At 49.4% G+C, this 15,108-nt stretch overlaps 1 protein-coding gene across 1 annotated transcript in view; it reads left to right on the plus strand.

Annotated features, from left to right (window-relative positions):
- Positions 1 to 15,108, plus strand: part of LOC132590952 (phosphatidylinositol 3,4,5-trisphosphate 5-phosphatase 2-like) — a 145,273-nt gene that overhangs the window by 79,052 nt on the left and 51,113 nt on the right. The window contains 1 exon segment of the mRNA XM_060263863.1: positions 4,974 to 5,037. Coding sequence (XP_060119846.1) covers positions 4,974 to 5,037 — 64 coding nt within the window.

Consider the following 15,108-nt stretch of genomic DNA (forward strand, 5'->3'; position numbering starts at 1 on the left):
GCCAAGTCCAATTCACGAAATATCTGGGGACTTTGGGGGTGGAGCCAGGAGACATTGGGGGCGGAGCCAGGAACAAGGTTGTGACAAGCATCATTGAACTCCAAGGGAGTTCTGGCCATCACATTTAAAGGGACAGCACACCTTTTTAAATGTCTTCCTTCCATAGGAAATAATGAAGGAGAGGGGCGCCTTCTTTTGGGGCTCATAGAATTGGACCCCCTGGTTCAATTGTTTTGAAACTTGGGGGACACTTTGAGGAGAGACACTAGATACTATATTGAAAATTTGGTGCCTCTACCTCAAAAAAACAGCTCCCCCAGAGCCCCCGAAACCTCCAGATCAATTCCCCATTATATTCTATGAGAATCGATCTCCACGAAGGGAATAATGACGTGCTCAGCAGACGTTTCCCTCTCCTTCCCCCCTTTTCTGGTGACTGTGAAGCGAGGGATTGGCCTCTCTACTCACGAGTTGCTGCCAACTTCTCCAAAGTAACACAGACACACCATCCCGAGAGGAAGCCTTTCAATCGGAGACTGAAACCTCCGGAGGTGGAAAGTCACATGGTCCTTTGGGGGCGGGGCTTCCCCCCACTGGCCAGCTGACTGGGGGCGGGAAGGAGTCTGGGAAAGTGGAAGAATCCCTGCTGAGACCTGGGTATTGGCAACCTATGGGGCTGACTGAACTGTTCCCCATCAGACTGCAGGTTGTGGGGGGGAAACCCATTTCCAAACACTCCTCTGTCCTGTGAAATCCCTCAACAAATAGAAAGGAAACTTGTCAGAGGGAAGGGATCTAGCCTCTCTTTCTCCCTGACATGCTAGGTTTCTTTGTGCAGGGAATTCCAACAGTCCCAGTCTTTTATTTCCCCTGTCAGCTGGTATTCCTCAGTGCTCTATGTGTGTGGTTTCTCTTTTTTAAAAAGTGAAACCAATCATTTTGTGATATTTTTTTTTTACCACATAATTTCAATTATTCTCAGGGGTGATTTCATGGAAAAAGAGGTGCTGGAGCTCATTTGAGAGCCAGTTTGGTGTAGTGGTTTAGTGTGTGCACTCTTATCTGGGAGAACCGAGTTTGGTTCCCCACTCCTCCAGTTGCAGCTGCTGGAATAGCCTTGGGGCAGCCAATAGCTCTGGCAGAGGTTGTCCTTGAAAGGGCAGCTTGAGGGAGAGCTCTCTCAGCCCCACCCATCTCTCAGGGTGTCTGTTGTGGGGGGAGAAGATATAGGAGATTGTAAGCCGCTCTGATTCAGAGAGAAGGGCGGGGTATAAACCTGCAGTCTTCTCCTTCATATACCACACACCCCTGAAATCACCGGAAGGTGTACTACAAAGCTTCTTGAATCAGAATTGTCATAATCAAACCTTACTCCCATCATGCTTTTAAGATTACTTTCTCCTACGTGACCACAGTAGCATGAGGAAGATTTCCATCTGTCTGCTTTATAGGTTTCGGTTATTTCCCCTTTTTTGGTGGGGAAAAGTATGAGAAATCAAATCGTAGAGTTCAGCAAAATTCTCAGGGGGTTTGGACAAGTTGTTCAATTTGTTGCTGTTGTTTTTGAGGGGGCGGGGAGAAAGAAAGAGCACAACAAGATGTAGAGTTTCCAGAGCTCCAGTTTTGTGAGCTCCTGCCCAAAATGAGGCCTGGTCATTCCCATTTTACAGATGGCAAGGTGGAGGCTGAGAGAGATCCCTGTGATTGAACAGAAGACTGTGTGTGTGTGTGTGTGTGTGCAGTTGCGGCTGTCGGGGAATCTGGGCAGACAAAGATTGGCCTTCCACCCTCCGCTGGCGCCCTTCTGCTGTTTCCTGACTGAGGTCTAACTCGTGTGTGCTGACTCACAAGGGGTGTGTGTGTGTGCTGTGGAGGGGGCCTCTGGCCTTTTTCTGCCTCTTGGCTGTAAGGTGACGAGGGGTTTTTCCTCTTCTTGTGCGTCTGAGTCACTCTCCCGTAAGAGAGGCCACGGCGGAGAGGAGCCAGCAAACGTCCCTATTTGCTTACGGGCCGTCGTCAGAGTTGGCCTTTGATTTGCATGAACGCGAAGGTCACCGGAGCGACCAATTCTACACCCCTTGAGAAAGAAGAATAGGGGAGGGAAAAAAAGTGAAAGATGATTCTCAGAACCACGGCGCAAAGCTTTTCCCCAGCAAGGACCGCTTCAGGATGAGGGTGAGGGGCAGTTGCGAATACAAAACGGAACAGCAGCCCTTCTTGCACTTGGAAATCTAGCACTTCAGGGGCTAAAATTGGAGAGAAGTCCATCCGTTGGTGGAAGGGTGTTCGTTTTGCACACCGAAGGTCCTCAATATGTTGTCAAAGGCTTTCACAGCCGGCGCGCATTGGTTGTTGTCAATTTTCCGGGCTGCATGACCGTGGTCTTGGCATCGTGAGACCTGACGTTTCGTCAGCGACTGTGACTCGCATCCCCAGAGGTGTAACCCAGAAAACTGGAGTTCTCTCTGGGTCAAATAAGGTCCTCCGTTCAGTCTTGGCCGTCTCCCACCCAAAACGTCTTCAGCACACCAACTGGGGATGATCTTTCTTTACCTGAGGCTCTGTTGGGCTACCACCAAGTCTGATTTGCATGCATGTGTGTTTGCCATCTCTTTATTTGGGGGAGTGGATCCCATATTTAGCCGATGCTGGGTCATGCTACGAAATGCAGTGTGCTGTATGCCACCGTGAAAACATGAATGCACGTTTGAGAAAAATCAACCAATAGTGATATCTGCAAAGCAGCAAAGAACGGAGAAAAGACCTGTACTCAGAACGTCTGTGAGAATTCACGACTCTTCCGTTGGTTTCGCAGGGTGGCCGTGTTGGCCTGGATTCAAGTCCTTAGAGAACAGCACAATTTTGGGAGATATAAGCTTTTGAGAGTGAAGGTTCCCTTCAGCATCTGATGAAATGGAGTTTTGGGTCTAAAAAACTCAAACCCCGGAAACCTTGCTGGTCTCTAAGGGATACTGGACTCAAATCTAGCTCACCTTTTAAGCTGGTGGCAGAAACTTAGCATGGTCATGGGTGGAGGACAGGAGAGCATTCCATAAGTCGGGGTGCCACAATTGAAAATCCTTGTCCCTCGCCGGTCATTGATAACAGCAGGTGGGGGAACAGGGTCTCTGTTGAAAGTATGGAGGGGTTCAAAGTGAATAAGCCTCTCGCTTTCCTTAAGACTGGCATTGTAGGTAATTAACGCTGATCTATGAAGAACTTAAAGAGCCCCGTGGCGCAGAGTGGTAAAGCTGCAGTTCTGCAGGTGGAGCCCTCTGCTCGCGACCTGAGTTCGATCCCTGGGGGAAGCTGGGTTTTCAGGTCGCTGTCTCGAGGTCGACTCAGCCTTCCATCCTCCCGAGGTCGGTCAAATGAGTCCCCAGCTTGCTGTGGGGAAAGCGTAGAGGACTGGGGAAGGCAATGGCAAAACACCCCGTAAAAAAGTCTGCCGTGAAAACGTTGTAAGAGTAACGTCACCCCAGAGTCGGAAATGACTGGTGCTTGCACAGGGGATCTTTCCTTTCCTATCTACACTGAAGGAGCCCCGTGGCGCAGAGTGGTAAAGCTGCAGTACTGCAGTCGGAGCCGTCTGCTCACAACTTGAGTTCGATCCCAGCAGAAGCTGGTTCAGGTAGCCGGCCCAAGGTTGACTCAGCCTTCCATCCTTCTGAGGTCGGTCAAATGAGTCCCCAGCTTGCTGGGGGGGGGGGGGAAGTGGAGATAACTAGGAAAGGCAATGACAAACCACCCCATAACAAAAAGTTTGAGTTCAATCCTGGTGGAAGCTGGGTTCAGGTAGCCGGCTTGAGGTTGACTCAGCCTTCCATCCTTCCCAGGTCAGTCAAATGAGTCCCCAGCTTGCTGGGGGGGGAGTGTAGATGACTGGGGAAGGCAATGGCAAACCACCCCGCAAAAAAATCTGCCATGAAAATGTCATGAAAGCAACGTCACCTCAGAGTCAGAAAACGACTGGTGCTTGCATATGGGACCTTTCCTTTGAAGAGCCCCGTGGCACAGAGTGTTAAAGCTGCAGTACTTCAGTCCTAAGCTCTGCCCACGACCTGAGTTCGATCCCCGGCAGAAGCTGGGTTCAGGTAGCCGTGAAAATGTTGTGAAAGCGACGTCACCCCAGAGTCGGAAACGACTGGTGCTTGCACAGGGGACTACCTTTAGCTTTTTACTTTTATGAAGAACTTGCACTGGCAGGCGAAAGTTCTTCAGGGAAAGATGTAGGGGTCGTTTTGTAGAAAAAGAGGTGCCCGAGCTCATTAGCCACAACTCATTTGCATAACTTCTTTGCATATGCCACACACTCTTGACATCACCGGAAGGTGTGCTAAATTATATCGGCTCAGCATCTCCTTTACAATGCTGCTTGAATTACGGTTGTCATCGTAAAAACCTGACTCCCATCATACGTTTGAAATTACTCCTACGTTGCCACAGTGGCTTGATGAAGATTTCCATCCGTCTGCTTTATCTGTTTGGGTTATTTTCCCATTTTTTTGTGGGGGAAAATATTAGAAAGTTTGTCAAATCTTAGAGCTCAGCAAAATTCTCCCAGGGGGTTTGAACAAGGGAGCCCAGAAACAAGGGGGTTTTTGTGGTGGGAGGGAGGTGGTAAGAAAGAAAGAGCACAATAAAATTTAGAGGTTCTTGAACTCCGCTCCTGTGAGCTCCTACCCAAAATAAGACCTGGAAAGATGTACTGTTTGGCGTAGCGCTTTTCTCCACTTGGCCCTGATCAAGTAGCGGGACAAGGCTTTGCTCTAGCGTCACCATTCTGCAGTGCTGGTCTCTTTTCCCAACAGTGCCTCTGAGCATGCGCAGGTGGCCTTTAATTCATCGCTGGGAAACAGAGTCTGCCCCTACGTATTTGGGGCTGGGGGGGCAGAGGTTCCTTAGCACAAAGTTTGGTATTTTTATCTTTAAATTATTTGTTTTTCTCTCCCTGCCCTCTTTTCTCGCTGCAGATTCCAGAAACATGTCCACACCTATAGGATTTTGCCAGACGAAGAGGATTTCCTGGCTGTGCAGGTGAGGCCCTTCCCTCCCCCTTCCCAAAATCTGTTGTTTCTGTCTTTGCGGACAGAAAACCTTGAAGAAGAAGATATTGGATTTATATCTCGCCCTCCACTCCGAAGAGACTCAGAGCGGCTCACAATCTCCTTTCCCTTCCTCCCCCACAACAGACACCCTGTGAGGTAGATGAAGATATTGGATTTATATCCCGCCCTCCACTCCGAAGAGTCTCAGAGCGGCTCACAATCTCCTTTCCCTTCCTCCCCCTCAACAGACACCCTGTGAGGTAGATGAAGATATTGGATTTATATCCCGCCCTCCACTCCGAAGAGTCTCAGAGGGGCTCACAATCTCCTTTACCTTCCTCCCCCTCAACAGACACCCTGTGAAGTGTGTGGGGCTGAAAGGGCTCTCCCATAAGCTGCCCTTTCAAGGACAGAGGCTCAGAGCAGCTCACAATCTCTTTTATCTTCCTCCCCCACAACAGACACCCTGTGAGGTGAGTTGGGCTGAGAGAGCTCTCCCAGAAGCTGCCCTTTCAAGGACAGAGGCTCAGAGCAGCCTACAATCTCCTTCTCCTTCCTCCCCCACAACAGACACCCTGTGAGGTGGGTGGGGCTGGAGGGCTCACAGCAGCTGCCCTTTCAAGGAAAACCTCTGCCGGGGCTATGGCTGACCCAAGGCCAAGCTAGCAGGTGCAAGTGGAGGAGTGGGGAATCAAACCCTGTTCTCCCAGATAGGAGTCAGTGCACTTAACCACTACACCAAATGGGCTCTCCAAGGTGTTTGGGGGAAGGCTTATGTGCCAGAACCGGTCCAGACTGTGAGGTCGGCTGTGTGGGTTTTGGTAGTGCTTGAAGTCCTTTGTGTTCCTCAAAGGTTGAAGCTTTGAGATGGAGCTTTGATTGTCTTCGCAGTTGAGAGATGATGGACATTTTGCCTCTGCTCCTTCAAAGGAAAGTAAATCAGGAGAAATACAGAAAAGAGAGTGGGGGGAGGAAAAAGAGGCAGACCCTGCGCTAGGAGTGCCTATGCCCCTAGGCCGAAGCCCACTCCTCCACCCCGCCCCCATTGATGCCTTCACGTGCGCACCCAGATGACTTCACGATGACGTCACAGCCATGCCCTCTGACTTTGCTGAGGCCTCCCGACCCTGAGGCAAAGTCCGGAAGGCAGCGGGCATAGGGCGTGGGGAGGGGGGGCGTCCCGTGGTGCACCCTAGGCCAAGTGGCACCCTAGGTGACCACCTACTTGGCCTACTCTCACACGCCAGCCCTGAAATAGAACCCAAAGAGTGTTGGTAGTAGGGCTTCTAATGCCAATTCTGTGGAAGGAATTATTCAACATATTAAGAACATAAGAGAAGCCATGTTGGATCAGGCCAGTGGCCCCTCCAGCCCAACACTCTGTGTCACACATAAGAACATAAGAGAAGCCCTGTTGGATCAGGCCAGTGGCCCCTCCAGCCCAACACTCTGTGTCACATAAGAACATAAGAGAAGCCCTGTTGGATCAGGCCAATGGCCCCTTCAGTGCAACACTCTGTGTCACATAAGAACATAAGAGAAGCCCTGTTGGATCAGGCCAATGGCCCCTTCAGTCCAACACTCTGCGTCACATAAGAACATAAGAGAAGCCCTGTTGGATCCGGCCAATGGCCCATCCAGTCCAACACTCTGTGTCACATAAGAACATAAGAGAAGCCCTGTTGGATCAGGCCAATGGCCCCTTCAGTCCAACACTCTATGTCACATAAGAACATAAGAGAAGCCCTGTTGGATCAGGCCAGTGTCCCCTCCAGTCCAACACTCTGTGTCACATAAGAACATAAGAGAAGGCTTGTTGGATCAGGCCAGTGGCCCCTCCAGTCCAACACTCTGTGTCACATAAGAACATAAGAGAAGCCCTGTTGGATCAGGCCAATGGCCCCTTCAGTCCAACACTCTGTTTCACATAAGAACATAAGAGAAGCCCTGTTGGATCAGGCCAGTGGCCCCTCCAGTCCAACACTCTGTGTCACATAAGAACATAAGAGAAGGCCTGTTGGATCAGGCCAATGGCCCCTCCAGTCCAACACTCTGTGTCACATAAGAACATAAGAGAAGCCCTGTTGGATCAGGCCAGTGGCCCCTCCAGTCCAACACTCTGTGTCACATATGAACATAGGAGAAGCCCTGTTGGATCAGGCCAGTGGCCCCTCCAGTCCAACACTCTGTGTCACATAAGAACATAAGTGAAGCCATGTTGGATCAGGCCAATAGCCCATCCAGTCCAACACAGTGGCGAATATATGTGTGTGTGTGTACACACACACATACATAAATACATATACACACATATACACACACACACACACACATATAAATATATATATATATATATATATATATATATATACATACATACATATACCGTGGCTAATAGCCACTGATGGACCTCTGCTCTATATGTTGATCCAACCCCCTCTTGAAACTGGCTATGCTTGTAGCCGCCACCACCTCCCATGGCAGTGAATTCCACACGTTAATCACCCTTTGGGTGAAGGACTTCCTTCTATCCATTTTAACCCGACTGCTCAGCAATTTCATCGAATGCCCACAAGTTCTTGTATTGTGAGAAAGGGAGAAAAGGACTTCTTTCTCTACTTTCTCCATTTTATTTGTGAAATTTGTACCTTGCTTTTCTGCCTCCATCAGGGCCACCAAAGTGGTTAACAGATTAAAAGCATGCATGAGAAAGACATATGGATCTATCTCACCACGCTATGGTGACCTTGGCTCCTTCTTAGAACTAGGGTTGCCAAGTCCAATTCAAGAAATATCTGGGGACTTTGGGGGCAGAGCCAGGAACAAGGGTGTGACAAGCATAATTGAACTGCAAGGGAGTTCTGGCCATCACATTTAGGGACAGCACACCTTTTTAAATGTCTTCCTTCCATAGGAAATAATGGTTAGGGGCGCCTTCTTTTGGGGATCATAGAATTGGCCCCCTGGTCCAATCGTTTTGAAACTTGGGGGGCACTTTGGGGAGAGGCACTAGATACTATACTGAAAATTTGGTGCCTCTACCTCAAAAAACAGCTCCCACAGAGCCCCTGAAACCTCCGGATCAATTCCCCATTATACCCGATGAGAATCGATCTCCACATAGGGAATAATGAAGTGCTCAGCAGACGTTTCCCTCCCCCCGCCACCATTTCTGGCAACTCTGAAGTGAGGGATTGGCCTCTCTACTCACGAGTTGCTGCCAACTTCTCCAAAGTAACACAGACACCCCATCCCAAGAGGAAGCCTTTCAATCGGAGACTGAAGCCTCCGGAGGTGGAAAGTCACATGGTCCTGTGGGGGCGGGGTTTCCCCCTGCCGGCAGCTGACTGGGGGTGGGAAGGAGCCTGGGAAAGCAGAAGAACCCCTGCTGGAACCCTGGGATTGGCAAGCCTACTTAGAACACCTAATATCAACCAACTAGCGATTACCATCATTAGAATTTTAACTGCTGTTTGAAATTATTGTGTTAGCACCTGTTGATGTTTTTAGTAACATCTTATGTTTTTGTTTGTATTGCTGTTTTATTTTGTCTGGTCATATCAAACTGATTTCTTGACCCATTCGGTGGGGAGGGCGGGATACAAATTAAATAAACAAACAAACATCTTAAAAAACATTAAAACCAAGCCAAAACACATCATTTAAAACTACTAATGCAGAATAATTAAAATAGCAATTCAAACCTAGGGCAGGAAGGGAGGGTGCTTAATAAATATGGAGTTTAATAAACATGAACAGATGGGTTTTAATAAATACGAATTTGAAATGGATGCTCAAAGCATTTATTTTAAAGTATCCATACAACGAACCTGTAAGGTACGCTGGTGTCATTTTCCCCGTAGACCAAACGGGTGTGGAGTGGAACCTGACTGTTTAGTGACCAAGCAGCAAAGGGAAAATTCAATCTGCCTTTCTGAGCACTCATGTAGGCTGTTTTCATCTCTTTCCACCCTCTTGCTGGGCTCTCTTTGAAATACAACTTGGCTTGCTGACTTGAGTTGTCTATGCCTTTGCGGTTGCATGCCCCTGCTGGTTGGGATTGTGTGGCCTGTTTCCCCCAGCTGGTAGAATTCTAGTAGGTAGAGGGTCTTTCCTTGCAGCCCAAAGTGGAAGGGGTGTGTGTGTCTCAACTTCTGTGATTGTCCAGACTTTTGCCCTAGAATGACCCATTTTATCTCCCACTCTCTGCTTCCAGACTTAACCACTCCCCATTGGGGAGGGCAGTCCTTTCTTTGCCTTTCCATGTGCATGGAAGGGGTGGGACAGAATCATAATCTTTGCCTAACTGGGAGGTGAGGAGCTTGTGGGGGGGGGGGTGTGCTCAACAGCACTGAGGTTCATATTGTTGTATATTTTAAGGCTTTACTGTATTTACTTAGATTATTTGTTAGCTGCCTTTCTGCCTTACAATCATAGAATCATAGAGTTGGAACGGACCTCCAGGGTCATCTAGTCCAGGGGTGGGCAACCTCCATCCCGAGGGCCGTATGCAGCCCTCTAGGTCACTTGGTGTGGCCCTCGGGGATTGCTGGGATGAACCGAGCCATGTAGCAACCTCCCTGGGGCCTGGCTGGCCAGCGAGGATTGTGGGGCCCAGCCGCGCTGTGCAGCAGCCTCCCCAGGGCCAGGCAGGGATCACAGGGCCCAGATGTACTGTGGGGCAGCCTCCCTGGGGCCTGGCGGGCCGGCGAGAATTGCTGCAGGGCCTGGAAAAGTTACTGCCACCATTCAGTTTGCACTTGATTATCCCAGATGGTGTGGCCTAATATGCTAATGTATTGAGTGTGTCACCTAATATGCTAATATTAGGGGATGTGGTTTAATATGCTACTGAGTTCCTGCTGGGCTTTTGCTACAAAAAAGCCCTGGATCTAGGCTTTTGCCTAGGGTGGCAGGCCGGGAGTGTGTGTGTGTGTGCCAGATTAGGCTCTCCCCCACATGACTTCAAATAGAAAAACAATTATTTGCATTGATTTTGTTGACCTGAATCATTCTCCCTCAGCGGAGTACTGTTTTTTAAGTTGATAATTTTTTATGGCCCGCGAATGGTGTTATAAGCCGCCCTGAGCCTGCTTCGGCTGGGAGGGCGGGATATAAATTAAAAATTATTATTATTATTATAAATATCCATATGGCTCTTGCCAGAAGAAAGGTTCCCCACCCCTGATCTAGTCCAACCCCCTGGACAATGCAGGAAACTCACAAACCCCTCCCCCTAAATTCACAGGATCTTCATTGCTGTCCGATGGCCATCTAGCCTCTGCTTAAAAACCTGCAAGGAAGGAGAGCCCACCACCTCCCAAGGAGGAAGCCTGGTCCACTGAGGAATCGCTCTAACGGTCAGGAAGTTCTTCCTAATGTTGAGCTGGAAATTCCTTTGATTCAGTTTTAACCCATTGGTTCTGGTCCTACCCTCTGGGGCCACAGAAAACAATTCCACACCCTCCTCTGTGTGACAGCCCTTCAAGTCCTTGAAGATGGTGATCCTATCACCTCTCAGCTGCCTCCTCTCCAGGCTAAACATCCCCAGCTCCTTCAGCCTTTCCTCATAGGACTTGGTCTCCAGACCCCTCACCATCTTCGTTGCCCTCCTCTGGACCCGTTCCAGCTTGTCTAGATCCTTCTTAAAATGTGGTGCCCAAAACTGAACACAGTACTCCAGATGCGGTCTTACCAGAGCAGAGTAAAGTGATACCATCACATCACGTGATCCGGACACCAGACTTCTATTGATACAGCCCAAAATTGCATTTGCCTTTTTAGCCACTGCATCACACTGTTGACTCTTGTTCAGCGTATGGTCCACCAAGACCCCGAGATCCTTTTCACACAGACTACTGCTAAGACAAGTCTCCCCCATCCTATAACCATGCATTGGATTTTTCCTACCTATATAAAATAAATGCAGAACTTTACATTTATCCCTGTTAAAATTCATTTTATTGATTTTAGCCCAGTTTTCCAGCCTGTCAAGGTCATCCTGTATCCTGCTTCTGTCTTCTTCTGTGTTTGCAACCCCTCTTGAAGCTGGCCATGCTTGTAGCCGCCACCACCTCCTGTGGCAGTGAATTCCATATGTTAATCACCCTTTGGGTGAAGAAGGACTTCCTTCTTTCAGTTCTAACCTGACTGCTCAGCAATTTCATTGCATGCCCACAAGTTCTTATATTGTGAGAAAGGGGAAAAAATCCTTCTTTCTCTACCTTCTCTGTCCCATGCAGAATCATGTCACCCCTCAGTCAACATTTCTCCAAGCTAAAGAGCCCCAAGCGTTTTAACCTTTCTTCAAAGCAAAAGTGTTCCAACCCTTGAATCATTCTAGTTGCCCTTTTCTGCACTTTCTCCAATGCTATAATATCCTTTTTGAGGTGCGGCGACCAGAACTGCACACAGTACTCCAAATGAGACCGCACCATCGATTTATACAGGGACATGATGATACTGGCTGATTTGTTTTCAATTCCCTTCCTAATAATTCCCAGCATGGCATTGGCCTTTTTTATTGCAAACGCACACTGTCTCGACATTTTCAGTGAGTTATCTACCACGACCCCAAGATCTCTCTCTTGGTCAGTCTCCGCCAGTTCACACCCCATCAACTTGTATTTATAGCTAGGATTCTTGGCCCCAGTGTGCATTACTTTGCACTTGGGTGTGGGGGGTGCGTGCATGTTTAGGAACAGGGATACGAGGAGGCTGTGCTGGAGAAGTGGGTCACACATTCCTCCCCCCCCACCCCCTCCCCAGCCCTTTAGACGAGCAAGCCTTCTCTATAGCAGTGCCTCCAAGGCAGTGCAGGCTGGCAAGAGCCCCGTGGATGCCCACACAGTGCTGATCTTGGCAGGAAGTCTGCCTGGCCCATGCACTGGGTCATTTATAGCTGCAACAGTAACCTCATTGTGGGAGCCCAGCAAGCAGGAAAAGGCAGACTGGGGGAGGAGGAGGAGCGGCAGGGCTGCAGAAGAGAGAGGACGCTTCTTCGCTCCCTCCCCCCCAGTCTTTCCGGTCTCCCCTGGCTGGGGTCCCGCCAAGAGGGCTGACGTGGAAGCCCCAGAGTTTGGAGCAGGGCCTGCCGAATGCGAGGTTGTGCTGCCCCACGAGTGGCAACTTTGCCTCTCCCCGGACTGAGTGTTGCTCTGATCTGCAAAGCGGGGAAGGGAGAGCTATTCCTGTTTGTCTCAGTTGCAGTGGGGGCGAGAAGGCCGCACTGTAACCCTTTCCTGTCCCGATGCAGACAGACTTCTCAGGGCCGAAGGAACAGGAAGAGCCCAGATTCATCGTCCAGAATACAAAACAACTGCGCCCGAAACAAAAGCTTTACGCTTCCTTAAAGCAGAAACACTCAAAAATCTTTTTATAAGTGCACAAGCGTCAGTAAATCAGCATTACAGCTACCAAACTTCAAAAGCATAGAGTCCCATAAAGCAGGGGGGAGGAACCTCCATCCCGAGGGCCGTATACGGCCCTCGAGGTCACTTGGTGTGGCCCTCGGGGATTGCTGGGCCGAACTGAGCCATGTGGCAGCCTCCCTGGGGCCTGGCTGGCCAGCGAGGATCGTGGGGCCCAGCCGCTCTGTGCAGCAACCTCCCCAGGGCCAGGCAGGGATCGCAGGGCCCAGATGTACTGTGCGGCAGCCTCCCTGGGGCCTGGCTGGCCGGCCAGAATCGCTGCAGGGCCCAGAAAAGTTACTGTCACAGTTCAGTTTGCACTTGATTATCCCAGAGGGTGTGGCCTAATATGCTACTGAGTTCCTGCTGGGCTTTTTCTACATAAAAAGCCCTGGACCTATGCATTTGCCTAGGGCAGCGGGCCAGGTTTGTGTGTGTGTGTGTGTGTGTGATTAGGCTCTCCCCACATGACTTCAAATAGAAAAACAATTATTTGCATTAATTTTGCTGGCCTGCATCATTCTCCCTCGGCAGAGCACAGTTTTTTAAGTTGATAATTTTTTATGGCCCGCAAATGATGTTATAAATATCCATACGGCCCTTGGCAGAAAAAAGGTTCCCCACCCCTGCTCTAAGTCGTGACCAGTTTCTATGTAGTGTTGAAAGAGGGGATTTTGAGTGTTTCTACCTTAAGAAAGTGTAAAGTATTTGTTTCTGGCGCAGTTGTTTTGTGTTCTGCTTTCTATTGTGCCACCGCTGTTCTCCTTGCACATTTATCATCCAGGCACGAATGTGCATGTGTTAAGTTCTGCCAACTCCCTTTGGGCTTTAGAGTGACCCTGGGTTTGAATGGACAACGAAGAAAGTTGCCAGGAAGAAAACTGAGCCCTTTGAAATGCGACGTTGGAGGGGAGTTTCACGGACTGCCCCGAAAGGCAAAGCAGTGGGTTTGAGATCAAATCAAGCTTGAATTCTCCCTAAAAGTTGAGGCGATCATATTTTGGCCCCACTGCAAGAAGACAAGAGTCACTGGAAAACACAATCATGCTTGAAACAGGGCAAGGCATCTGGAAAAGAGGGAAACCCAACATGAATTGAATTGATTCAGCGGAACAGGAGAGCCAGTTTGGTGTAGTGGTTAAGTGTGCAGACTCTTATCTGGAAGAACCGGGTTTGATTCCCCACTCCTCCACTTGCACCTGCTGGAATGGCCTTGGGTCAGCCAGAGCTCTGGCAGAGGTTGTCCTTGAAAGGGCAGCTGCTGTGAAAGCCCTCTCCAGCCCCGCCCACCTCACAGGGTGTCTGTTATGGGTGAGGAAGGGAGAGGAGATTGTGAGCCGCTCTGAGACTCTTCGGAGTGGAGGGCGGGATATAAATCCAGTATCTTCATCTACCTCACAGGGTCTCTGTTGTGGGGGAGGAAGGGAAAGGAGATTGTGAGCCGCTCTGAGACTCTTCGGAGTGGAGGGCGGGATATATATCCAATATCTTCATCTACCTCACAGGGTGTCTGTTGTGGGAGAGGAAGGGAAAGGAGATTGTGAGCCGCTCTGAGACTCTTCGGAGTGGAGGGCGGGATATAAATCCAATATCTTCATCTACCTCACAGGGTCTCTGTTGTGGGGGAGGAAGGGAAAGGAGATTGTGAGCCGCTCTGAGACTCTTTGGAGTGGAGTGCGGGATATAAATCCAATATCTTCATACCGGGTCCAGTACAAAGTGTTGGTCGTTACCTTTAAAGCCTTATATGGCCGAGGACCTGCCTACCTGAGGGACCGTCTTTCCCCATATGAACCCCAGAGAGCACTGAGGTCAACGGGGAAAAACTTAATGACTATCCCTGGGCCGAAGGAAGTTAAATATCAGAGCACCAGAATACGGGCCTTTTCGATCGCGGCCCCTACCCTATGGAACCGACTCCCCGAGGAGGTGCGGGCCCTGCGGAGCCTTGAACAGTTCCGCAGGGCCTGCAAGACCATCCTTTTTAAATCAGCATATTCGGACTGCTAAGAAAAATGGTAATTAAAGATCCGCCAATGCGGTCCAAAGATCTATACCGCAGTATAATTGTATCTACTAGACTGGTTTTTAATTTAATGTTTTAATGTTTTATTGTTCTATAATGTAATTCTAATGTTTTATTTATTATGGTGTGTTTTTATGGATTGCTGTTAGCCGCCCTGAGCCTGCCAAGGTGGGGGAGGGCGGGATATAAATGAAATTAATAAATAAATAAAAAATAAAATATCTCAGAGGGTGTCTGTTGTGGGGGAGGAAGGGAAAGGAGATTGTGAGCTGCTCTGAGACTCTTCGGAGTGGAGGGCGGGATATAAATCCAATATCTTCATCTACCTCACAGGGTGTCTGTTGTGGGGGAGGAAGGGAAAGGAGATTGTGAGCTGCTCTGAGACTCTTTGGAGTGGAGGGCGGGATATAAATCCAACATCTTCATCTACCTCACAGGGTGTCTGTTGTGGGGGAGGAAGGGGAAGGAGATTGTGAGCCGCTCTGAGACTCTTCAGAGTGGAGGGCGGGATAGAAATCCAATATCTTCATCTACCTCACAGGGTGTCTGTTGTGGGGGAGGAAGGGAAAGGAGATTGTGAGCCACTCTGAGACTCTTCGGAGTGGAGGGCGGGATATAAATCCAA

This window comes from Heteronotia binoei, unplaced genomic scaffold, assembly GCF_032191835.1.
Source record: "Heteronotia binoei isolate CCM8104 ecotype False Entrance Well unplaced genomic scaffold, APGP_CSIRO_Hbin_v1 ptg001265l, whole genome shotgun sequence".
In the NCBI taxonomy this organism is placed as follows: domain Eukaryota; kingdom Metazoa; phylum Chordata; class Lepidosauria; order Squamata; family Gekkonidae; genus Heteronotia; species Heteronotia binoei.